The sequence below is a fragment of the Oratosquilla oratoria genome, chromosome 5 (assembly GCF_046742065.1).
Source record: "Oratosquilla oratoria isolate Oo_2021 chromosome 5, ASM4674206v1, whole genome shotgun sequence".
NCBI classification, from domain to species: domain Eukaryota; kingdom Metazoa; phylum Arthropoda; class Malacostraca; order Stomatopoda; family Squillidae; genus Oratosquilla; species Oratosquilla oratoria.
The window spans coordinates 17617668-17643024 of record NC_134781.1 but is presented as its reverse complement, the minus strand read 5'-3'; the positions used below and the strand labels follow the sequence as shown (position 1 = coordinate 17643024).

The window sequence follows — 25357 nt, the reverse complement described above, 5'->3', positions numbered from 1 at the left end:
CAGCACGTTTTGGTGTTGCGGCACTTTTGGTGAAAAGAAGATAAAGCAAATTCCTACCTAATGTACTTTTAATGCACGATTTATTCATCATGAGTTGTGTGTATAAACATTGTTTTGAGGAAGAATGTTACATGTCAATCGTGCTAGTGACTGTCAGATGTGGAAGGTGGTGGTAGTGGTGGTGTGTAGGGGGCGCGTCACTTTTCGACTCCCTCCCCCGGGGCAGCACTTAACCATGTCGGGGTCCTGCTTGGAAATGAAAGTAGTATGGGGAAGATGGCCGAAGTATTTTGGGGGAATTATTGAACGTCCAGATTGATAGGGCAATTTTCATTGTGGCAGTGGGAGATACCAGAAAAAATAATGTGATACAAAAGGAGAATGAGAGGACTATAAGAAAAGAAGAGGTACATAGAGAATTGAAAGAGATGAAAGCTGATAAAGCTCCTGAGTTAGATAGTTGTCATATGGAGTGTCTGACAAATATACATAGAGAATTGAGAGATGAAAGCTGATAAAGTTCCTGAGTTAGATTGTTGTCATATGGAGTGTCTGACAAATAGAATAGTTATAGTTGAATGGCTAATGAGATTGTACACTTAAGGGACAGATGTGTACCTTTGGACTGGAAGAATGTATGTACAGTGCCACCCAGGTGTATGGCTGCTAAGAGGATTATAAGGGAGCAAAGTAACATGGAAAGAACCGGTTTAGAAATAGGCAAACAGGAAACCTATTAATAGTGCTGTAATCATGTATGGAATGTGATAAAGAGCAGCAAGTGAAAAAGAATATTAACATACAATGTGCCATACTATTCACAAGTCAGTCGCAATTGTGTTTTCAGGCTAAGGGTAATAATAGGAACAATTATACAAATAATTAATTCATTCAGATTAGTACAAACTTGAGAATTCTAGACTTGGGTTTTATAGAATATGTCAAACATTCAACATTGCTATTTCTTTTCATTCTAGTCACTACATCGCTCACACAACAACTAAAAAAAATATATAATAAATAAATAAAACGTCCCTAAGATATTTTCTAGGGCATATTTTGGTAGGATTCTCCCCACAGTACATCATGTACTGTGTTCAAAACATCCCAATGAATGTAATATTATTCAGATCTTTACACACACTAAGTTGATATTTTCAGTCCCTTGCAAGAATTTATTCATTAATAACAGTTTTAATGGCTCTCATAAAAATGTATTTACCAACAATAGATTCTGTTTTTTTTTTTTACAAAAAAGAAAAGAAAAAAAGAAAAAAGAAAAAAATCTTTTCATCACCTTCACTTCACTGACATACTTTTTTCATTTTATTAAGTTGAGGTCAATGATGGGTTCCTGCAAGTGGTGGTCATACAAGATATACATCACAATCATTCCCTGCCACCCTCTTCAAATCTCATTAAAATTGCAGTGGGTAACGTTCCTGCCTTGGAATGTGGAAGGTCCATGTTCAATCCCCCAGTCAGTGCAAAAATACTTCCATAAATTTCCAACCCCTCTCAGCAACGGCAGATGTCAGAGGTATGGCAGATCAGTGTCGCATATAAATCCAGTATATGCAAGCACTGGCTACCACCCTTGTAAGGGGTAAAAAAGCCTTTGGTATATGTACAGTGAGACCTCTCATTAACGGACATTAATTAGCTGTGTTTTCGGTGTTTTTGGTGCTGTTGTTTAGTGCGTGCAATCACTATGCCACCAAAAAACCACTCCAAAACACCGCAAACACAGCTAATTAATGTCCGTTAATGAGAGGTCTCACTGTATGTACCTAATCAGTAGTATGGACGAGCCAATTACGCTGATTTCAGACTTTGATTACAACCACAGCTATTTCAATACTGAAAAGGACCATGAATCGCTGGAGAGAGACCTAAACAAGGTTTGGAAATGGAGTCAGAGGTGGGAAATGGACTTCAACATCAAGAAATGTAGCATAATAGAATTTGGAAAAAGTAAAAAAAAAAAAAAAAAAGAATATCAGGACAATATAAAATTGGTGCAAAGGAAGTAAAAAAAGTGGAATCTAAAAAAGACCTGGAATTTTTATTTTTTATATACCAAGGCTTTTTCCCCCTTACAAGGGAGGTAGCCAAAAATGAAAAGGCATAAAATAATTTCCACCCATTCCATCCCTGAATACACTCCACATCCCTCCACCCTCCCTCTTATCTTAGCACCTCCTGGATGATGAGTCATCCCTGCACCTTGTCTACAAAAGACATGTCTCCTGATAAACAGATAAACAAAATTGTTGGAGAATCTTACAACTTGCTATGATCAATAAAGGTAGCTTTTACCTACTTGGATGAAGAAATGGTAAAGCAAATACTAGTCACACTGATAAGGCCTAGACTGGAGTATGCTGCGACACTATGGTCACCCAGTACCAAAAAGAATATAAAGAAAAATTAATGAATCCAGAGAGCAGCTACAAAGATAGCTCAAACACTTTCAAAACTGGGAGAGAGATTGTCAAAACTGGAATTACTGACTCTGGAACAAAGAAGAGAAGAAGGAACTTGCTAATGATCTATATCAAGGATCTACATGCCTTTCATGATTCTATAGATCCTATAGAATCATGAAAGGCATGGAAGTCCTTGATAGAGAAGACTTACTGAATTGGAATAAGAGGGGGACATGAAAAGAAACTAAAAAAAGGACATTTATAGAAGAAAAAAATAAAAAGCTTTCCACACAGAGTGGTGGATGTCTGGAACAAACTGGTTGAAACAAATGTGTGCAAAAACTACATACAAATTTAAGAGCAAACTAAAAACTGTGAGATACAACGGCAGGACGTCATGAGCGTATTCCTCTTTCCCATTAGATACTAGGTAAATACATGTACTTCTCACCTTACAGAAGGGAGCGTGTCCCCAGACAGGACATGGTGTTACCACCAAAACTACAAGACAAGACATCATAACCTCCATCTGGAGGTGCAGCTAGGAGGGACTGACACTCAGTTCCTGGACTGGGGCCCTCTCTCAACTTCAACTGTATTTCGTCTACAATTACAAAAGGAGAAGTGACAACCAATAACTGCTTCTTTTCTCATATGGTTATAAGTTGATGACAAAGATCCAGTCCCACACTAATACAACAGTCTAAAGTTTCTTTCCAGAGAGATTTGTGGGAGGGCCTAAGGAATTTTGTCTGCTACTGTGGGGCCGTAGATTTCCTGTCATTAAAACTCGAGGCAATAATTATTGAGCTGAGAGGACTTGTACTAAAATTGGAACTCAATTGATCATCAAGACCCCATTTTGCCCCAAGCCTGGCCCTCATTTACACAGAACTATCCAATTACTGGCAACAAAAGTCTAAGATTACATCACAATAGTGAAGGCTTTCATTTGTTTGCTGCATTTTACAAATGTTATTTACCTTAACTGGCACCAAATGGGTTTATTCCACTGAGGGATGTCCCCTCTGCTGTACAAAGGTTAAAACTATCTGAAACCTGTTTTAATCAATCCTGCTGCTGCAGGTTAGTATCCTACCTGCGGGGAATCCCTCTACAATAGAAGGGTTATGATTCAAACAGTAATACATGTACCAAAGCCTTTTCCCCCCCTTATAAGGGAGGTAGCCAAAAAACAAAGGCATAAAAACCAAACGGTATTAATAATAATAATGGTAACTGCTGCTTCAAGTTTCAGGCTGGAAATCCATGATCCCACAGTAATAATAATAATCACAATACTAACTGTTGCCTTTAGTGGAGAACCCGCAGCCCCACAATGGCTGGTAATGGTTTTTGATCCTCCCACAGATCTCTCTGGGAAGAAACTTTGGACTGTTGTATTAGTGTAGGACTGTATCTTTGTCACCAGCTAAAAGTAGTAGGAGATGGGGAGCAATCACTAGTTGTCAATATGTAAAAAATATAGTTGAAGTTGATAAAGAAAGAGAGAGAGAGAGATCAGGCCCAGTCTGGAGACCAAGTATCAGCCCCTCCAGGCTGCACCTTCTATTAGAGGAGAGGGGGGTTGGTGGGTTTTAAAATTGGGTAGATCTGTTGTCCATCTTCCAGGACAGCTACAGGAAGGTACTCATCATTGATCCCTGGCTCCACAGCATCCAGAAATAGTCCTCAGAAACTCCCATAGAGTTCTTTGGGAAGAACCTTTGGATTATGAATTAGTGTGGATTAGTTTCTGTGTAACCAGTGAGCAGGAGGCAGAGGAGGAGAGGTAGAAGGGAGGAGCAGTTACCAGTTTTTTACTGTCCTTACATGAAAATAATGTCGGGAAAAAATAAGGTGAATTGGGGTTTGGTCTGGATGGAGACAAAGTTTTTATTTTAGGGTTTTTGAAGACAGGAAGCAAGGAAGTGATTTTCTCTTATTTCTGTCTAGCAGGACCAACACTTGCATGTGCCCAACACTGGTCTTACAACTCAGAGGCTTCATTTTACCACAAAGCGAGAATCCTTGAAATTTACAATTCAATATTTTTTTCTCTTTATCACACTGGAAGACACAACAGAACCTGATCTAATACTTTTAAATTTATTGCTTTGTTTAATGCTTGTCCACCTGAGTTAAGCTCAGTCCCCATTAATACCAAGACATACTACAGATTTGGTTGCAGAAGATGATTCTACTTAGCCGTGAGGTGACATCCTGACCTAGACTGGCTTCTGTTGACTGAAAATCTCATTCAACCAATGCTCTGCCCCCACAGCTGAATAACATCATTTGCTACAAAAATAATCAATACAGTATTGGTAGGGCAACCCCTCCAAGTTGGTGGAATAAATCACAGATTGTTTTGGCTAACATCAGATAATACTTTTTATCCCACCATCGGAAAAGAAGACACTAATGTCAAAAGTTCTGTATATTTCCATCACTAACTGTGATCCTCTTCAAGCAGAAGTGTCTTCTTTTCCGATGGTGGGATAAAAAGTTGTTTAATTTACTAATGTGCTACGACATTCCTTCACTGATCACATAATACACTCATATGAAGGGGAAGGGGGAAGGGGGGCGCTGAACTTTTTCGCTTCACCCCTTCGACCTGCATGAACCTAGACACTTTTGTTCAGATGATAATGGAGACCAGAATGAAGAGGTTTAGAGCATATCTCATTAATATCACTTTCTCAGATCATAAAGAACAAATGGACACTAACTGCTGAGGCCACTTGACCTTCCAACAGTAGCTAAACCCTATGAAATATCATTTAACATTCAAGAGCACAAACTGCGTCTAATCCCACAATGTTGTGCTGTTCCACAGCCCCTTGGTAACACAGTCATGTCAGGTAACTTTATTTACTGGTTAGAATTCAACAAACCTGACACAAGTATAAGCAAAACAATAATTCTGTGACAACCAAGAAAGATGTGGCACAAAAGCAAAGATTTTTGCTTTGAAAGAATGTGGCACAAGAATTGATTTTTTCACAAGAATTGGCACAAATATTTTCTTCACCAGAATGTGGCACAGAAACTTAAAATTTCTTGGCTAAACTGTCATAAGAATGAAAATGGTTTCTTCATCATAAAATCATTAAAGCTGACAATACTGAATTTGTATTTCTCATTCACCAGATCATGAGGTGGACATAAAAGTTATGGAATGTTCTCAACAACAATCCTCATACCATTCATAGTAAACAGGTAGCTGCATTTGTCAGGAAAAAGACAACAACAAAACCAACACAACTTAAATTTTTCCTTTTGTGACTGTCATCCCCTTTGGCATGATGGACCAATACATAGATTCTGTTTTATATATATATATATATATATATATAAAGAGAGAGAGAGAGAATTCTAGTCAGCTGAGAGGCAGGGCCCTGGCATTTAAGGGGTCTTCGTTTGTAAGAACCTCATACTAAGGTCTGACCCTCAGCTGTAGTTATGGCTTGTGATGGTATAAAATTAGGGGACTGCAAACATATTGGACACAACATCAACAAGCATAACACTCCTGGGAGTTACAACCACCATATCTTTAAAAGAAAACACAGTGTAGGGAATGTTGTGGATATTGACACCAAGCTCCATGCTTGCAGTCCTCCCACCATATGCTGTCAATGTTCAACTGAATAAAACTGGTTGGGCATTTGACATAACAGAACCTATATAATGAGCCACCCTACCAATGAAGTTAATGTATTTTGTATTCACAGGTACTTGGAATTTGTTTTAAATATGAGTACCATCAGGTACTTGCATATAAGTGTCCCTCTTTGACTAGCTTGTTGTGTAGGTCCATGCTTGTACAGCATCCGATACTTCCTGTATATAGTACAGATACTGTGGCTGTGTATAGTGAACCAGCTGATGTTGGGGCTCCTGCCCTGTGCCACACACCGGTTGGAGGGTACTACCAGCTGGCGTTGCCGGCGTCAGGTGTGGCACGACTTGGTGAGGTCCACTGGCAATTTGAGGAACCCCATGAACCTGTGCCACTGCAACGGAAGAGGTGACTGGGTGGTGCTCGGTGGTCATGACTGTAGCTCCCACGTCAAATGGCCGGACCAAATTCTTGTTGAGGGTGGCCCGATGCCCACGACCTTTGCTACTGCCACTGAAGTCCTCATGGGTGCTATCTTGTTCAGATATAACCAACTGTTCTGTTGCTGGAACAGGTATATCCTGTCCACCAACAACTGATTCCTCAATTATGTAGTTTGTGGTTGTGGCTGCATCCTGCACAGCAGAATCCTGTGGTAGTAAATGTTGACTCTGTTCAAGAACATTTTGCAGTGATCGATACAGCTCCCTTAAAGCAGTAACTTGAGTCGCATTGTATGTTATGGACTTTATCTGTTCCAACTGGCCACGTATTATATTACAAAGAGCCTCTGCTTCCTGCTGTTCCCTGAGGGGGTCCCCCGAAGTTTCTTCGCTATTTCCCGAGTCTGCCTGGGCACATTCTCCGCCCCCCAACCCCAACTCACTCCGATCTTCCATATCACCTCCACAAAAAGTCTGCACTGCTTCCTGTAACGTCGATGCTTGAATGGGAGCCGTCTCTATTGACACAAGATTCGTCTCACTCTGATCTTCCTCCTTCCCCTCTTCAGTTATGTGCATCTTTTTCAGTTTCTTCTTTTTCCTCAAAGTACTATCATCACTCAGGTCCTCTCCCCCTTTCTTCCGTGTGGGGATACCCAGTCTTTTACACTGGGCATACACAATGTTACTGATATCTCGAAGATGTGGGTAGAAAGCACGGTCATTGTGCTGCGGGGTAACGGGATCAGTTAAGTGTTCAGATGCCACGTGATTATCTAGATGCTTCTTGATGATGCGAGGTGCCGTGATGCCCTGGCCAACCAACTCACGGATCTTGCTGACAACTGTGGGGTGGATGTTGCGTGCCCGTCCTGTCATGGGATGATTGTGGAGGCTGACTAGAGGTAAAATTATATGATACATTTCTTCGACGGCCATGGTTACCCCACTGCAGTTCATGTCGTGGCGTAGCTTAGACATCATCATCTTACACTCTTTTCCTTTGGCATCACGTGGAACTGCATAACCAGGATATCTGTTCAAAACAAAGAACCACACATTAAAAAAAAGACATTATTATGCAATAATATCATTCAATGTTGTGATGCATGAGGTGGGATGGGTGGGGGATGGGGGGTGAGGTAGTATGTCTGAGCAAAATTTGATGCAGTCTGAAGGGATTTCTCCCCGTCTTCTCCTTATATGCATGGGGGGACGGAGAGGGGGGGGTCGCCGATTCAATGAAGCGGCCTTGCTGTTGTGGATGTGCTGTGCCTTGCGACACTGCCTCTGACCCAGGGCAGTGGACAAAGTGCAGGGATGACCCGTCATCCACGAGGTGCTAAGATGGGAGGAAGGGTGGAGGGGAGTGGAGTGTATTTAGGGATGGAATGGGTGGGAATGATTTTATGCCTTTTTCTTTTTGGCTACCTCCCTTGTAAGGGGGAAAATGCCTTGGTATATGTATGTATCATTCAATCTATTGTCCCAGGTGTCTTGGAGATGTACTGTCCCTTGGTAATTGGCATTAACCTCTGATTTGGCCCACGTGTCATTCCAGGAAGAGATATTGTGTTGCTGTAGGATGAGGTGCTCAGTGTCTTCTGTTGGTGATTTCATATGGGGCAATTTGAATCAGCAGAACAAGACTCAATTGCTATCAATAATTCAAATACAGACAACTAGACTATTGTTAATCATTTAAATTTGGTCCACTAGACTTAAGAGTTTAAATATAACACTAAAGAAGATACCCCATTTTGTAACATTTACAAAATATAATTTGTCATAAACTCTTATTTTTTCACATATTTCATTAATACAGGTAAACGTCGACTTACGATGGCATTAGGTTTCGATAGAGCCATCGTAAGACGATTTCATCGTAAGTCGATCCCCAATTTGTGTATCACTGTTCCGTGGTCACTGTATCTAGCTTACCTGTATATTAACCACCAGAGATACTGAATATAGCCTATTAAACATGTACAGTAGTTTATTTAATTATTTTTATCCTTTTTACCATATTCAAACACTATAATATGTATTTTCAGTACGGACCTTAAATCTCGCGGGCAGCAGCCAATGCCAGCCGTACGACGTGACGTAATAATACTCGCATCATAAAATATAGTCACCGCTTATATCGATCGTTCTCTTTTTCACCCGCGAATTTTGAAAACCACAGAGAATGGGATTTAGGGCACATTTGAGAGAATGTAAAAACACAGGGGCGACTACAATAAATATAATCAAGACGCCGATATGGGAGCGTCGCGAATCCACTTGCTCCTCATGACGCCTACGTGTGCGGCACCGTATGGAAGGGGTTAAATTATCATATCGTCGTCATCGTCGTCGTCATCGTAAAGTCGAACAATCGTAAGTCGCGGCCATCGTAAGTCGACGTTTACCTGTATCTCTTTACTAAGTACAAGGGATGAGGGGGGAGGGTTGCCAAGTAATAAAACAGTAGGGATAAATCAGCTTTGGCTGTTGGGTCTTGCTGTGAATGTGCTGTGTCTTGCTGCACTGCTTCTGACCCAGGTCAATTGGCACGGGACAGAGATGGCCCTGCATCCACATGGAGCTTAGATAACAGGGAAAACAAATAGGTGAAGGGTGGGTGCATGGCTTGGCTGGACAAGTTCCTAAAAAGAATTTTAATTCTGGATTGAAAACTTTATCTACAGGAGGTACTGAAAGTTTTGTAGAAGCATAAAATAATATTTCTGATTTTTTGGTAGATATATGATTATAGGAATAACCTTGAGATTTAAAATAACTATATTAATAAAGATTTATATGTATATAAATAAATATACACAGACTACACTGGTTTACTGAGAAATTAAAACCAACTTAAATCAGCTTACTTGTTGATTTCCTTGAACACAATTTTGGCTGGACAACCGGTATAAACAACATCTTTATATCGGCGGTTGCGTAGTGGCTTTGAGTAGAGCGTTTTACTAAACTTGACCTCCTTTTCTTCCTTTGCTGCCTTCAAAACTTCCTCTGAGCATTCCACATCCTCTTCATTATTATGTTCCTGGTCTTCTTGATCCTCTTTACTCTCTTTTTCTTTCCTCTAAAAAAAAAGAAAATAAAAAAAAAATCACAATCACATAAAATATTCTCCTTTACATGTTCGTAACAAAAATAATATCAATTGTTGCCTGGCCTCTCACTAACTGGAAACCCACAGTCCTGTACTGCCTGCCAGTATTCCTTGGACCCACCTACAGAGCTCTCTGGGAAGAAACAATGAAATGTCTTTTTTGCACTGGCGTGTTATCATTCCATGTTGCTTGCTTACACTACAGTAGGAGGGGGGTCATAAACAGTTGTTACCTCTTCTTATGTGAACAGATGAAGGAAATCAGGCCTGCGCAGAGGGGGGGGGGTTGCCTGAGCACCTGCCCCTTTGCCCTGTGCCCCAAAAGTGCCCTTCACAAAGATATATATAAATGAATGAAAAATAATTTCTCACACTTTTTTTTCATTTTCTTACCATTCAGTAATTATAATGTGGGAAATGGTGTTGCACCCTACCGAATAGTTGCCAAACACGAATAATACAAAAGAGTGAAGTGACCAATTTCCTGCCCAAAGCAGCCGCCCCTTGCAATGTCTGTGCACGTTACTGAGGGAAATAATGAAAGTTGATAAAGAAATATCTTGGGCCTCATCCAGGGACCAAGTGTCAACCTCTATGAGCTGCAACTCTAGATAGAGGTGAAGGTATTGATTGGTTCTGAAGATGGGCACTAGGGTGATAATTATCCCTGATGCCCATCTTGTAAACCTTTGGGCTTCGTCAAAATATCATTCACACATACTCCCTCACCCACCCCACCCACTCCCTTCCATGTATCACAGCATCATCCATACACAACCATTCTCCACTCACCCCTATCTTCTGTCTTCTCTCTCCCTTCCTCAACAGACATTCCCCTCTTTCACAATACCCCTTTTACCCCATCCATCCATCTCATCCTTGGTCGCCACTTCACGTTCACTCCTTCCACACCTCTTTTACTAATCTTTCTTCACTCATTCTTTCCATGTGTCCAAACCACCCCAATATTCTTTCATCAACCCTATCTCCCAACTCCCTTTCCATCCCCACTCTCCTCCTCATCTTGTTTCTCACTCTATCCAGCCTTGTAACCCCTACCATACTTCTCAGGCATTTCATCTCAAACACATTTAAACTCTTCCTCTCTTATGTTCAATGTTTTCCCCCATACAGAGCTGTTGGCACAATCACTCCTTCATACAATCTCCTCTTAGCATCCATTCCCAAATGTCTATTTCTCATTACATTTTATAATCCTTGAAGGCATTTACGTGCTTCTCTCAATCTACATTCTACCTTCACCTACACTCCTCCCTTTCCCACCACATTCACACCCAAGTATCTAAAATTATTCACTTCCTCCAGTCTCCCTTAATACTCACTTCCACTGCTGCCATTCTCTCCCCTTGTACATCTCATCACCTTACTTTTACTCACATTTATCTTCAACTTTCTTCTTTCACACACCTTCCCAATCTCTGTCACTAACTTCCTCAATCAACACTGACATCTTTGTTCTGCAATGATGAGTTCTTAGCAATGATGAGTTCTTAGCAATCTTTACATGGAATTTTTTGAAACTAAATTATTACCTAAGATTCTCCCCCATTTTGTCACATGGTACAGATACATTGATGATATCTTATGTATTTGGCCTGCAAATGATGATCCTACTTTGTTCTTAACTAAACTCAATGCCTTGGTCCCTTCCATTAAATTTACCATGGAAATACATACATACATATACCAAGGCTTTTTCCCCCTTCCAAGGGAGGTAGCCAAAAAGGGAAAGGCATAAAAACACTCCCACCCATTTCATCCCCAAATACACTCCACACCCCTCCCACCCTTCCATGGAAATAGAAGAAAATAATAATTTACCTTTCCTTGATGTAATGATTTACAGAAAGGAAAGGTCCTTCAAATTTGATGTCTATAGAAAACCCACCAATGTCCTTTCATACGTACATTTTTATTCGTCTCATCATTGCAGGACAAAGATGTCAGTGTTGTCATCAATGTTTCTGAGAGCCCATAGAATTTGCGGTCCGGAGTTTTTGGATGATGAACTCTTAAGAATATCTAACATAGCTTCAAAATTAAAATATCCTAAGCACCTCGTGGAGATTTCTTATAAATCGGCAAAGAAATCTTTCTACGAGGAAAAAGCTAGTAAAACTTTTAATGTAAAGAACCTACTTGTACTGCCTTTCAACGAGAATTTCATCAAACTACCTCATATTCTTAAGACTTTCAACATTCAAGTGGCATTTAAGAACTCCAATACAGTTAGAAGTCTTTTAATTAAAAACTCTCCATATAAGGAAGAAGGATGTATATATTCAATTCCATGTAAAAATTGCGACAAATGCTATATTGGTCAGACTGGAAAAGAATTCAAAGTAAGGTTAAAACAACATCAGTATAGCGTCAAGAGTGGGCAAATTTCTAATGCTTTATTTATTCACCTAAGGGATCTTAATCATTGTATAAATTGGGAGGGTGCTAAAGAAATTGTTAAAGATAAGTCATATTTGACAAGAAATATAATAGAATCCAGTCTGATCAAAGATACATTTGTCAATAACTTAAATTTAAGTCATGGTATGTATAAATTAGACAATTTTATTGTGAAAAAAGTAGTAGCCCAAACGTCCGCTGCCGCGAACGGGTCAGGTTGACATTAGAGCCTCACAACCTTTCCTGGTTCCCTCCCTGACCTCATACTCTTTGTATATATTCTTGTGTACTTTTTCTTTTCTATGTACCCTGAGGATGTCTGAATAGACAAAAGCGCTTGGTCATCAGTTTTTCTTTTTCCTTGGTGGTTTTTCCGCATATTTAGAATCACGAGTTTATGTGATTTCTCATGCATATATATATATATATATATATATATATATATATATATATATATATATATATATATATAGTCACGAAGAACCCACAGTCGGAATAAAAATGCAAACTTTAGAAGAATGTGTAGCTTCTATATTTCGGCTAATAACTATAGCCCTCTTCAGGAAAGTACAGATTACAAGAATTTTTTGTAATTTGTACTTTCCTGAAGAGGGCTATAGTTATTAGCCGAAATATAGAAGTTACACATTCTTCTAAAGTTTCCTTTTTATTCCGACTGTGGGTTCTTCGTGAATATTAATTACATATGTGCCACAACATTTTGTCAAAGTGATATATATATATATATGTATACATATATACAGTCGTACCTCGGTACTCGACCATAATCCGTTCTGAGGTGGTGGTCGAGCACCGATTTGTTCGAACACCGAAACCAATTTTTCTTTCTTTGGACCCATTATTAAGGGCTAGAGCAACACGAAAAAGTTTAAATCTGGGAAGAAATACTCGAACAAACTGCGTACGTCTTACTCCGCTGGCGGTCTGAGTCGAACTGACGCTTACCCGCTGTTCGAGCTAGTCGAGTACCGAAAATCTGTTCGAGGTCCGATGCATTTTCTACTCGAATTTTTTGGTCGAGCACAGATTTGGTCGAGTATAGAGGCGGTCGAGTACCGAGGTACGACTGTATATAAAATAATTCCAACAGTTGTCCCCAGCCTCGAACCCGAGACTTGCACATGGTAAGTCTCAAGTTCGAGGCTGGGGACAACTGTCAGAATTATTTGATTGACATCATCGTCATTGGAGATTCTATTCAGATATACATACATACATATATATATATATATACATATATATATATATATATACATACATATATATATATATATATATATATATATATACATATATATATATATATATATATATTTGAATATCTGGGGAGCAGATTCTCTTGTATGCATGCATTGTTAAAATCGACAGCATTAGTGAGGTTGTTGATCTTCTTGTGAGTATTCTCCAGTTTTCTAACCAATATTCTGCCATTTAGAGGGTGGGCATATACCAAGTTGCCAAAATGATTAATTTATTTCAACGTTTCGTCTAACAAAGAGACATCTTCAGGAAATTCTGTAACATAGATAATAATGACGTACAGAAATATAGAAAACAACATGTAAATCTAACCAATTATACAAATATAGAAGCAAATATCAATAAATGCGCAAATTCACATAAAATAAACACTATACATGGGCTGATGGGGACCGTTACTTACAATAGTTAAAGGTCTGATGAAATGATGAAGAAAACCCTTCGCTTGGTGACATATATATGCACCTAGCCGGCTTGGGTGGTGGTGGAGGGCGGGAGAGGGGGCGGGGGTGGTATCTCATTAATACGAGAAGAAGAGGGTTGGGGGAGGGGTTGGGGGGTTAGGGGGTTGCGGGGTCGGTTGGGGGGAGGATGGAAGGAGTGGGTAGGAGGAGGTGGAGGGGGGGGTTTCGGAGAGAGGTCATGCTAGGTAGTAGCTTGGTGCTGCTATACAAAGCGATGACAGAAGTCATGTTGCATTGGATATTAATGATAGGACTACATTCTCTGATAAACATAGCTTCTAGAAGCTTAAGTTTATGTACATCCCTATTACTTGCTATAATCCTAGTGTTTGAAACTAGGTATTCTCGGGTGGCTGTTAGGTTATGGTATTTCTTTAAGTGATGTTTTATAGCCCCATTTTGTAAATGCATAGTAATTCTCCTACTGAGACTACATCTAGTAAAACCAATATATGCTGTATGACGGGCTACACAGTTCCCGGTGCTACAGGTGAATTCATAAACACAATTAGTTTTAGACATAGTCTCAGTATTACTATTTAAGTTATTAGTAATAACCAATGAACTAGCTTTAGGGTTGGAGTAGTATACAACCACCCGGATTTCCTTATCTTTAGATACTGGATGACAGTTCTTAGTGATGATGTCTTTAATTATTTTTTCATCTTTCTTGTAACCCTTGTTGAAGATGTTATGGTAGTATATACTAGATGTAGTCTCAGTAGGAGAATTACTATGCATTTACAAAATGGGGCTATAAAACATCACTTAAAGAAATACCATAACCTAACAGCCACCCGAGAATACCTAGTTTCAAACACTAGGATTATAGCAAGTAATAGGGATGTACATAAACTTAAGCTTCTAGAAGCTATGTTTATCAGAGAATGTAGTCCTATCATTAATATCCAATGCAACATGACTTCTGTCATCGCTTTGTATAGCAGCACCAAGCTACTACCTAGCATGACCTCTCTCCGAAACCCCCCCCCTCCACCTCCTCCTACCCACTCCTTCCATCCTCCCCCCAACCGACCCCGCAACCCCCTAACCCCCCAACCCCTCCCCCAACCCTCTTCTTCTCGTATTAATGAGATACCACCCCCGCCCCCTCTCCCGCCCTCCACCACCACCCAAGCCGGCTAGGTGCATATATATGTCACCAAGCGAAGGGTTTTCTTCGTCATTTCATCAGACCTTTAACTATTGTAAGTAACGGTCCCCATCAGCCCATGTATAGTGTTTATTTTATGTGAATTTGCGCATTTATTGATATTTGCTTCTATATTTGTATAATTGGTTAGATTTACATGTTGTTTTCTATATTTCTGTACGTCATTATTATCTATGTTACAGAATTTCCTGAAGATGTCTCTTTGTTAGACGAAACGTTGAAATAAATTAATCATTTTGGCAACTTGGTATATGCCTACCCTCTAAATGGCAGAATATTGGTTAGAAAACTGGAGAATACTCACAAGAAGATCAACAACCTCACTAACGCTGTCGATTTTAACAATGCATGCATATATATATATATATATATATATATATATATGTTGAAGAAGGTGTAAAAAGAGAGTCACGGGTCTTGTTCCGAGTTTATTCCTGACCGGTCAGGAATAAACTCAGAACGAGACCCGTGACTCTCTTTTTCCACCATTTTCAACTTGTCACAATGTCTCAACATATATATATATATATATATATATATATATATATATAAATTCTTTTTTACCTACCTTGTACTTCATCCCAAAGATACACTTCAGTTCATTGGATGAAAGGATGGCAAAAGGTACCCCATCAAATTCTATTCTTTGATGACGCCACATTAATCGACTTTCTTGAGATTTTCTACTGTGGCGTTTTTTGAAATTGTTTGGGTGGCTGTAAATACATACAAATTATAGTTATACTTAAGTAAGCATATATGAAAATATTGGGTATAATCCATTTGTCTAAATAAAATCAATCAACATTAGTCACATAAAACATAAAGGACACAAGTAATTACACACACACACATATATAAACATACATACATACATATACCAAGGGCCTTTTCCCTTTTACAAGGGAGGTAGCCAAAGCCAAAGGCATAAATCTATTCCCATCCCCACATACTCCACTCCCATTCATCACTCCTCCCTCCGTCCTTTCCTGGCTCCTCCCGGATGATGGACCACCTCCACACCTTACCCACTGCCCCAGGTCAGAAGCAATGCAACAAGACATATCACATCCACAGCAAGGCCACTTCATCCAATCAGCGACCCCACCTCTCTGTCCCCTCATGCAGAAAAAGAGAAGACAGGAAGAAATCCCTTTGAGATGTATCAGAATATCATTTACACATACTCTCTAACCTCCCCATCCCCCATCTACTTCCTTCCATGCATCACAGCACTATCCACCTAACCCCACCCTCTGTCCTCTCCCCTCCCAATGACCCCCCTACCCCATCCATCTATTCTATCCCCGTTCACCCCCACATCCACCTCTGCCTTCCACACTTCCCCTACCAATCCTTCTCCAATCCTTCTTTCCATGTGTCTAAACCATCCCAACACTCCTTCATCAACTCCCCCTCCACCCCTTCCCCCTCTATCCAGCCCAGCAACCCCTACCATACCCCTCAAGACATCTCATCTCAAACACACTCAAACTCCTCCCTTCTCCCCTCCCATATTCCATGCTTCTGGCCCACACAATGCTGTCAGCACAACCACCCCCTAACACAATCTCCTCCTCACGTCCACTCCCAAATGTCTACCTCCCACCACACCCTTCAATCCACCAAGGCATCCAGCTGTCTCCCTCAATCCACACCCCACTTCCATTTCCCCTCCTATTAACCCCAAGTGTCCAAAGCCATCCACTTCCTCCACCCTCTTTCCCCCCAACACTCACCTCCAACCCACTACCAACCCCTCCCCTCGTACATCCACACCACCCCCCAAACTGTCACCAACCTCCCCAATCCCTTCTCTGATCCTGCCACAAGCACAGCGTCGTCAACAAACTACAACTGGCACATCCCCCATTTTTCTCAACCTTCTTTAACCATTTCCAATCCCTGGCCCACCAGCCTTGCACCCACATCTCACACCACCCCATCCATGCACAAATTGAACAGCCACGGCGACACAACACATCCCAGCAAAGTCCCAACCCCACATCAAACCACTTGCTCTCTCCACTTACAGTTCCAACACAGACTCCATTACTCTTGCAAAAACTCTTGATTGCTCTCAACAGGTTTCCTCCTATCCCATATATCTGTAATACCTCCCACAGTGCCTTCCTGTCTATCCTGTCATAAGCCTTTTCCAAATCCATTAAGGAGAAAAAAAAAAAAAAAAAAAAAAAAAATCCTTACCTTTTCCTAAACCTTTCTCACATATCTGCCTTACCACTAAAATTTAATCCATGCAACTCCTACCTGTCCTAAACCCACACTGTTCCTCACCAATTACTCCCTCTGTTCCTCTCTTAATTCTCTCAATCAAAACCCTCCAATAAGCCTTCCCAACTACACTCAACAAACTGATCCCTCTGAAACTACTACACTCACACTTGTCCCCTTTTCCCTTGTAAAGAGGAACTATACAGGCACTCCTCCAGTCCTCTGGCACTCTACCCCCTTTTAGACAAACATTAAACAATCTCACCAGCAAGTCCACCATCACAGAACTTCCCTTTTTTAGATACTACGCATGATGTCCATCCAACCTAGGTGCCTTATATATTGAACCAAGCATAATACATTTTTCTTTTCTAATTTCCTATATATTGTTCATCCTACCTTTTGATGTAGTCACACAGGACCATTCTAGAATGTGCTTCCAAGACCTGACTCAGCATGGAGTGGGATCTCGCTATGCCTACCACCCAGGCTCCATCCATAATCCGTACTGAAGACAGGAACTTGGCCCAAATTGGTAGTTCAGTCACCTGATAGTTCTTGGAACAAAGGTTATATTATCAGAAGTTGGTAATGAGTCATTGTATCAGATTATAAAAAGAAATGGGACAATCCATTTCTTATCCAAATGTGAAGGTCTGCATTGCAAATCTCAACAGAAAATGGTTCTGTGTAATGTATACTTTCAGGAAATGGATTTGTGCAAAACCATGCCTAATGGAAGCAAATACATGTATGAGAGCTTATTAAAAATATATATATATATATCAAAGACTATGCAAACATAACAGTTGGGTCATATTTTTTGTGGCAGAGTCAAAGCGCACATCCATATCAATATCAACAATTCATCTGCCCCCGCATGTCAGTGCCCTGCATCCATACCATACTGCTTGAGTTAAACACAGTGCAACGAGGCAAAGCTTTTCCACAGCAGGGCCTAAAAATGAATCTGGATTTCCCTTGAAAGTACCCCTCCAATTATATTATATAACTAATTAACCCCTTTGATATGATGATGTCTATGTAGGTGTCATGAGGAGCAAGAAGGTATACGCGGATGCTGGCATCAGCATCTTGATTATATTTATTTTGTAGTTGTAGCTGACCCCAGAATTTTGTGAACTTGTTTGATCACATTTTTTGTGTTTATTTTTACTCGGTCAAAGAGAATGAGTAATAGAGCAGTGACTTTTATTTTATAATGCAAGTAGTGTGATGCATCATACATTAGGCATCTGATGCTGCATGCAAGAATTTGACTCATATTGAAGAGGTTAATGCCAAATTTAAAGATTTTATTCTTATTACTACTGGCACATATATATTTATGAATATGTATATATATATATTCATATATATATAATATGTATATATGTATATATATATGATATATATATATATATACATATATATATATTTTTGTGTAGCCAGGTAGGATATTTTCTTGCAGGCAGACGAAGTTAAAAGCTATTAAAAAAAAAAAAAAAAATCTTCACTACCTTTTAACCTCGTCTGCCTACAAGAGAGAAAAAAAAAAAAAAAATGTATATATATATATATATATATATTACTAATTCAATTCCTGAGCCACCCAAGTACTGTATAAGGTCACCTGGTATTAGAATAACACTGAAACAAAATAAAACTGCCTGGTATTTGATATAATGCACTGTATAAAACTGGATGTGGCAAATAGCAATGAATTTGTTTAGGTGACCACTGAACCACTGTCTAAAGGTCTTCATTAATGCACTGGCTCCTCAACTGATGAAAATTGTTTGGAAATGGCTGTAACAAAATCTATACAATAATGAAATTATCACTTACTGTATTAATTTTTTCTTCAAACACCTCCTTGTTTTTGTTTAGACATGTTCTTTGCAACAAGGATTTTCGTTTTTGTCTTTTTGTACCATTTGTTCTTCCAATATCTTCAATATCATGAGTAAATCTCCATACTTTCCGGGCCCTTTGTGCCGATTTCCTTTTTGGACGACCATCTTCAGTTTCACTGAGGTCATCATAAAAGTCTTGGTTATCTTCATCACTTGGCATAAAACCTAAAATGTTGTTATATGTCTTTGCTGTGTCTCTTGCTTTCCACTTTGGCGCTTGAACTAACACCATGTTGGAGTCATTGTTTCTACTATACTTATCCTTCAGGACAAAATCACTATCAATTTGTTCCTCTTTCAAATCAGATTTACTCCCTTTTAAGTCATTTTTATTTCTAACACTTTGTTTCCCTGAATTTTCACTTCCTAACATACAACCTGACAAAGACTGTAATGCTACACCTTCACTAATACTGGAGGACAATTTGTTGTGGTCCTGGGATGATGATCCTATTGCAATGGCTTCTCTTGGCTGGGTACTGATGGTGTACCCTTCAGAAACAAGACACTGTTCACCCACTGCAAAGGGTCCTGAAGTGGATGTGTTACAAGGAACTACCATGTTTTGTGGATGTGTCACAACGTCACTGGATTGCATGACCATATCACCACTAAGGTTGACCACCATACATGCAGTCATGTCCTCAGTAATGACTATTGTACTCGACTCCAGATCAGTTGCAGTACTGACAATGTGACTGTCGTTCACATCGGCCATGACTTGATTGTGATGGTAGTTTGAACCGTTCACTCTGAAACGACTCTGAGTATTACTGCCATCATGTGTACTCCTCAGTGGCTGAATTTCTGTGTGGTTTGCCATTTTGCATATATTTTCTGGAATCTTCAGGTCCATATCTGTAAACATACATTTAAAAAAATCAATAAAAATAAAAATACATACATACATATACCAATCTTATATCATAAACAATCTGAGTAAAATAGAATGTCACAAAGATAAAATGGCACTAATTACAGTACTTACTTTCGAGCTGAAGACTCAAAAGGCACTCTTTGTAGATGTCACTAATTGTTTATATACAGCTCCCATCCCAGCCACCTTACATACAGGAGCATCAATAGAATTGGTATTGACAAGGGTACCACCAAAATATAGTAGACTGTATCAAAATAATCCACTGAAAAATATGTATAAAGAATAATTTGTTAATTTCATGAGATATGTAAACACAATAGTAATTTGTTGGTATATGGAATGGGTGGGAATGATTTTATGCCTTTTCCTTTTTGGTATATGTATGTATGTATATTAATTAAACCTGGATAAAGATCCTCATTAAATCACAATTGATTCACAGAACCTCTATTTATTAGACTTTCATTTTCAATAAACAGTTGTGAACAAGCCATTCCACATAGATGTAATGGAAGAACTATTAAAGGGGATTTTCTGATTGCACATTAGTTTTTTTCAATCTGTCTTTTACACAAAAGTGGAAGAAATATCCTCACCACCCCAAATACTTTGTGGTAAATGGAGCAGATCTGGACTAACATTGAAACCCTACACTTGGTGATCCTGTGGGATGGATGTAGGAGAGGATCAGCTTCCTTCCTTTTGCCTCTAAAGCCAATTAACATCCTTGTCTCCACCTATAAGTGTGGCCTAGAGAGATTGGCTTTCAGTCCATGTTTTTTCACATACAGAAAGCTGTCAAACAGCAACTGCTTTCCTCTCATCTTCACTTACTACCTAGTAACAGAGAAATGTCTTGATACTCAAATAATAAAGAAATTGATTGGATCTTGGGAGACCTATGGGAGGGCCAAGAACTATCGTCAGCTACCATGGTCCCATGAGTTTCTGCCCAAAGAAACTTTTGGTGATAACATAACATACCAAATGCCTACATACCACAAACCACATCACTTCAAGGATATACATCCCAACTCCAACCATTCAATGACTTAAACCCCATTCTGGGCAGAGATCTCACTGCACATCACCTGATGTAGCTAAACAGTCAGCAGACCAAAGAGGAAACAAAGTCCTAGAATAACTCTCCTACCTAAACAAAATAAAGTCGGCAAACTCCCATGAAGACAACCCCTGAAAGACAACCAGGAAATGACCTTCACCCATATTTCATCCACAAATATGGGAAACCACTTGAGACCTCCCTAGTAAAGATCATTAGAGAACTTGCTAAAGATTAAACCCACCCATAACAAGGCATGAATAATGATAATAACATTGATGATGATGATTAATATTCTCATTATTACTATCACTATTGCCTTGCATTTCTATTTATACTCCAAAAGGCCTTTTCCTCATCAAAAGGGAGATAGCATGCCACGATATGCACCCATCCCATACCAATTTGTTTCCCTTGTAAAAAATCTCTTGGCTCCTTTTGGATAAAGGGCTATTCCTGTCCCCATCCCACTGCCTGGGTCAGAAATGATGCAGAAAGACACAGCACAACCATAGCAGGGTCTGACGGCCAAAGATGATTTACCCCCGTCGCTCCATTTACATATAAGATCCTATCAGTGCAAGACTATTTTGTGTTACTACAAGTTTATAACAATAGTAACACAGAAGCAGTTCCAAGTTGTCAACTATTCTTCTGTGAAAAAGTTGGAGGAAATACAAAGTTGACAGAGAGATTCCAGGCCTAGTTCAGGGACCAAGTGTCTGCCCCTCAGGGCTGCACCTTCTGATGGAGGTTACAGTGTCAATTTATAAAGATAAACAACTTGGAGGTGATTTCCTCTGATGTCTATCTCCCAAGATCCACCACAAGCACATAACTACTACTGATCTCATCACCATGCATATAAAGCAAAATGAACAAAATAGCTCAGAATTTTGAAAATATAAACATATCTTAGCATTTATACAAAGAAACAGCCACAGAGCGGTTCATAAATACAATATTAAAATTGAGTAAAAAAGATCCGAGACTAAGGATTAATTACAACCCAATTTCAACACACAAGATATAGTAGTACCCTAGTGAATAGAAAAAAAAAGTGAGACAAAAATATCAGAACAAGAAAAGAACAACTACAACTAAACAGTGATATAAAAAAAATCAGGTAAGTAGAAAACTTTAATCAATATACAGTATCCTTAAAAAAAATCTATATGAACGGTGATATCATCATCCTATTCAGTTCCTAAGTTTTCTGTAGAATAGCTGCATTATTTTATTCCATTCATTGTAGTCATCTCGGTTACTGGATGTAAGTGAAAATGTATAAATACATTTCTAGTAGTGGAAGTTTCCAAACAATATTCCAATATTTTTTTCTTCATGAATGTATTGTGGACATTGATTATAAACAGTTGGGTGTTTAGTAGTTTTGACAATCAGCATACTGTACTGATAATGCACTTGCACTTTGTCATATTTTCTTTATTGAAAATGAAGAAAATCATGAGTTTTGAACTTTTAACATAGTAAAAGTTTACTTACTTCTTCCAATGAATCACGATAGGCGTGTACAATTTTTAGAAAATTATATTCACTTGGCTTTAAGTTGATAAATTATGCAGTTTTTTTCTGAGCACAGAAAAGAGACGATTAATTACTCTTGCAATTCGTGAAAAAACTTCTTGGGCACTTCCAGTGGTGTTATTATTAAAGCTTTATTTCGCAACGCATTTTCAACTTCGCTTTGTAAGGCTCACTTTTGTTTACATACACAATAAACAAACTTATATTTTCTAGATCTATACAAATATTTCACTCGTATGTATGAAAATTGAAGATTAAATAAAAACATTATTTTACTGAGTTTAAGAAAGTATGAGTACAAAAATGTAAACAAGAAATAAGCCCGTGTACTTCTTTTGTCAGAAATTCTTCAATTCAAAACAACTCTCGTAAAGCCGGTCTCACTAATTACCGACCAAACCCAAACAAGGACGGTTTTTGTTCAAATGCTCAATTTTATACATAAAAAAATTAGCATATGGTTGCATTATTTGACCTATTTTCTGTAAAATGTGCGATTTTCATGTAATTTGATCAAAGACACCCCTATCTCCTGCCTTCTTTCCTTGCTTAGCACACATTCCCCTTTCACCCCGGACAAAATGTCCTGAAATCTGCACCCCCGGGACAAAATGTCCCCAATTTTTTTTTCAACCAATGTTGATTTTTATCAACTGTTCATACATTTTGGGTCATAGTTAATTGTGGTTTTATAACAACCCTTAAATTCTGGAGAATCTCTATATATAAACACAAAGTACAATAATATTTGATATTTTGTTAAATATCACAATGATGAATCACAGTACATCTCACAAATAATATAAGATGATAAATCACAGTACATATCACATATAATATATAATACATATCACATATAATACAGGGCATAAGGTGTAAGAAAGGTGAGACAAGCACTTTGTGAGCAAACTTAGAGCACATCTGAGCACACCAAGCAATGGGGGTGTGAAAGAGGTGTGATAAGCACCTTATGAGTACAATTACAGCACACAATTATGCTTTATTGGACTTATATTGTATGCCTATAAAAATAATAAAAATAAAGTTAATTGTGGTTTTATAACAACCCTTAAATTCTGGAAATCTCTATATATAAACACAAAGTACAATAATATTTGATATTTGATATTTTATTAAATATCACAATGATGAATCACAGTACATCTCACAAATCATATAAGATGATAAATCACAGTACATATCACATGTAATACATAATACATATCACATATAATACAGGACATAAGGTGTAAGAGAGGTGTGACCACTTTGTGAGCAAACTTAGAGCACATCTGAGGTGTTAACCAAGCAATGGGGGTGTGAAAGAGGTGTGATAAGCACCTTATGAGTACAATTACAGCACACAATTATGCTTTATTGGACTTATATTGTATGCCTATGAAAATAATAAAAATAAAGTTAAAAACCAAAAATTCACCAAAAAACATATAAAGGAATAAAGTAAAACACATCCGACAAATGTTTTGAAAAAAAAAATTGAGGACATTTTGACCACCCACGTAGGCCGTTGGGGACATTTTGTCCCAGGGGTGCAGATTTCAGGACATTTTGTCCGGGAACATTTTGTCCGGGGACCTTTTGTCCTACATTCCCATCCATCTCATCCTCAGTTGTCCCCTGGAGTTCACTTCATTCAGCTCTGCTTTCCACACCTCTTTTACTAATCTTTCTTCATTCTTTCCATGTGTCCAAATCATCCCAATAATCTTTCATCAGCTCAATCTGCTAGCTCCTTTTCCACCTTCACTCCTCTCCTCCTCACCTCCTCATTTCTAATTCTATCTAACCTTGTAACCCCTGCCATACTTCTGCAACACTTCATCTCAAATACATTTAAACTTATGCTTTGTGCCTCTCTTAAATTCTAAGTCTTTGCCCTATACAGTATCATAGGCACAATCACTCCCTCATATAATCTTCTCCCTGTATCCTTGGGAAGTATCAAGTCCAACCCCATGCAATTATCATCATTTACATGATTCAACTCTTTTTCTCATTGGGTCATTGTATTTTACATTGCAATATTTAAGATCATATTACCTGAGTAATCAACATTACCCACAACTAAGCACATGCAAGACCAGCATGCTTCTGGTCATACTTCTGATCATGTCACCAGCACACTAGTCCTCTCGAATTCCCAACATTCCAAACATAAGGCTAAGGTGAGAGCTTCAGCTGTAGCTATGTGCCTCCTGGCATAAGTTTCTTACCACCATCATTATTACTTGATCCCCATTCCTTTTAATTTACTTCTTTGTAGTTAAAATATCCTACAAGGACTATAGTATCACTTTCTTCAATAGTATCTTTTAGGAAGAAAGATGTATTTGACAGTATTTCCTTGTAATCAGCTTCATTTCAATCCCTTGCCTTGTGGTGGAAACATATGCTACCATGATGAACCATCTGTCTGGCCCTTTTTATTCTTATTTTCAGATGAACTGACTCAGCCTTACCCTTATATAAATTTACTTCTTCTATCACTATGTCATTCCTCACAACAATCATTATCCTCCTTCCTCCCCAATCTTTCCTCTCTGTCTTGCCTTCAGATGGAGTGTAATATTCACCAGCTGTGGATCAACATTTCCTTGAATCTTAGTTTTTACCAACTCAAAATATGAGGGACCAATGACAATTACTTACATATATTTATCTGTAATTACCTACCTAGTTGTATTTACCTTGTTGTATCTTATGGGAAGGAGAGCTATGCTCATGGTGTCCCGT

At 38.8% G+C, this 25357-nt stretch overlaps 1 protein-coding gene across 2 annotated transcripts; it reads right to left on the bottom strand.

Annotated features, from left to right (window-relative positions):
• Positions 1-870: 870 nt before the first annotated feature.
• LOC143025388 (uncharacterized) lies at positions 871-22771 on the bottom strand. Of its 2 annotated transcripts, XM_076184965.1 has the most exons (7): positions 22562-22771; positions 20101-20254; positions 19045-19970; positions 17596-17753; positions 15530-15677; positions 9377-9591; positions 871-7536 (listed from the first exon to the last, which is right to left on the bottom strand). In XM_076184965.1, exons 3-7 carry the CDS (start codon positions 19966-19968, stop codon positions 6234-6236), a joined length of 2748 nt encoding a protein of 915 aa, XP_076041080.1. In that variant the 5' UTR covers positions 19969-19970; positions 20101-20254; positions 22562-22771; the 3' UTR covers positions 871-6233. The 2 variants fall into 2 exon arrangements, with proteins under 2 accessions (XP_076041080.1, XP_076041082.1); XM_076184967.1 differs by lacking the exon at positions 20101-20254.
• Between the last annotated feature and the right edge of the window lie 2586 nt (positions 22772-25357).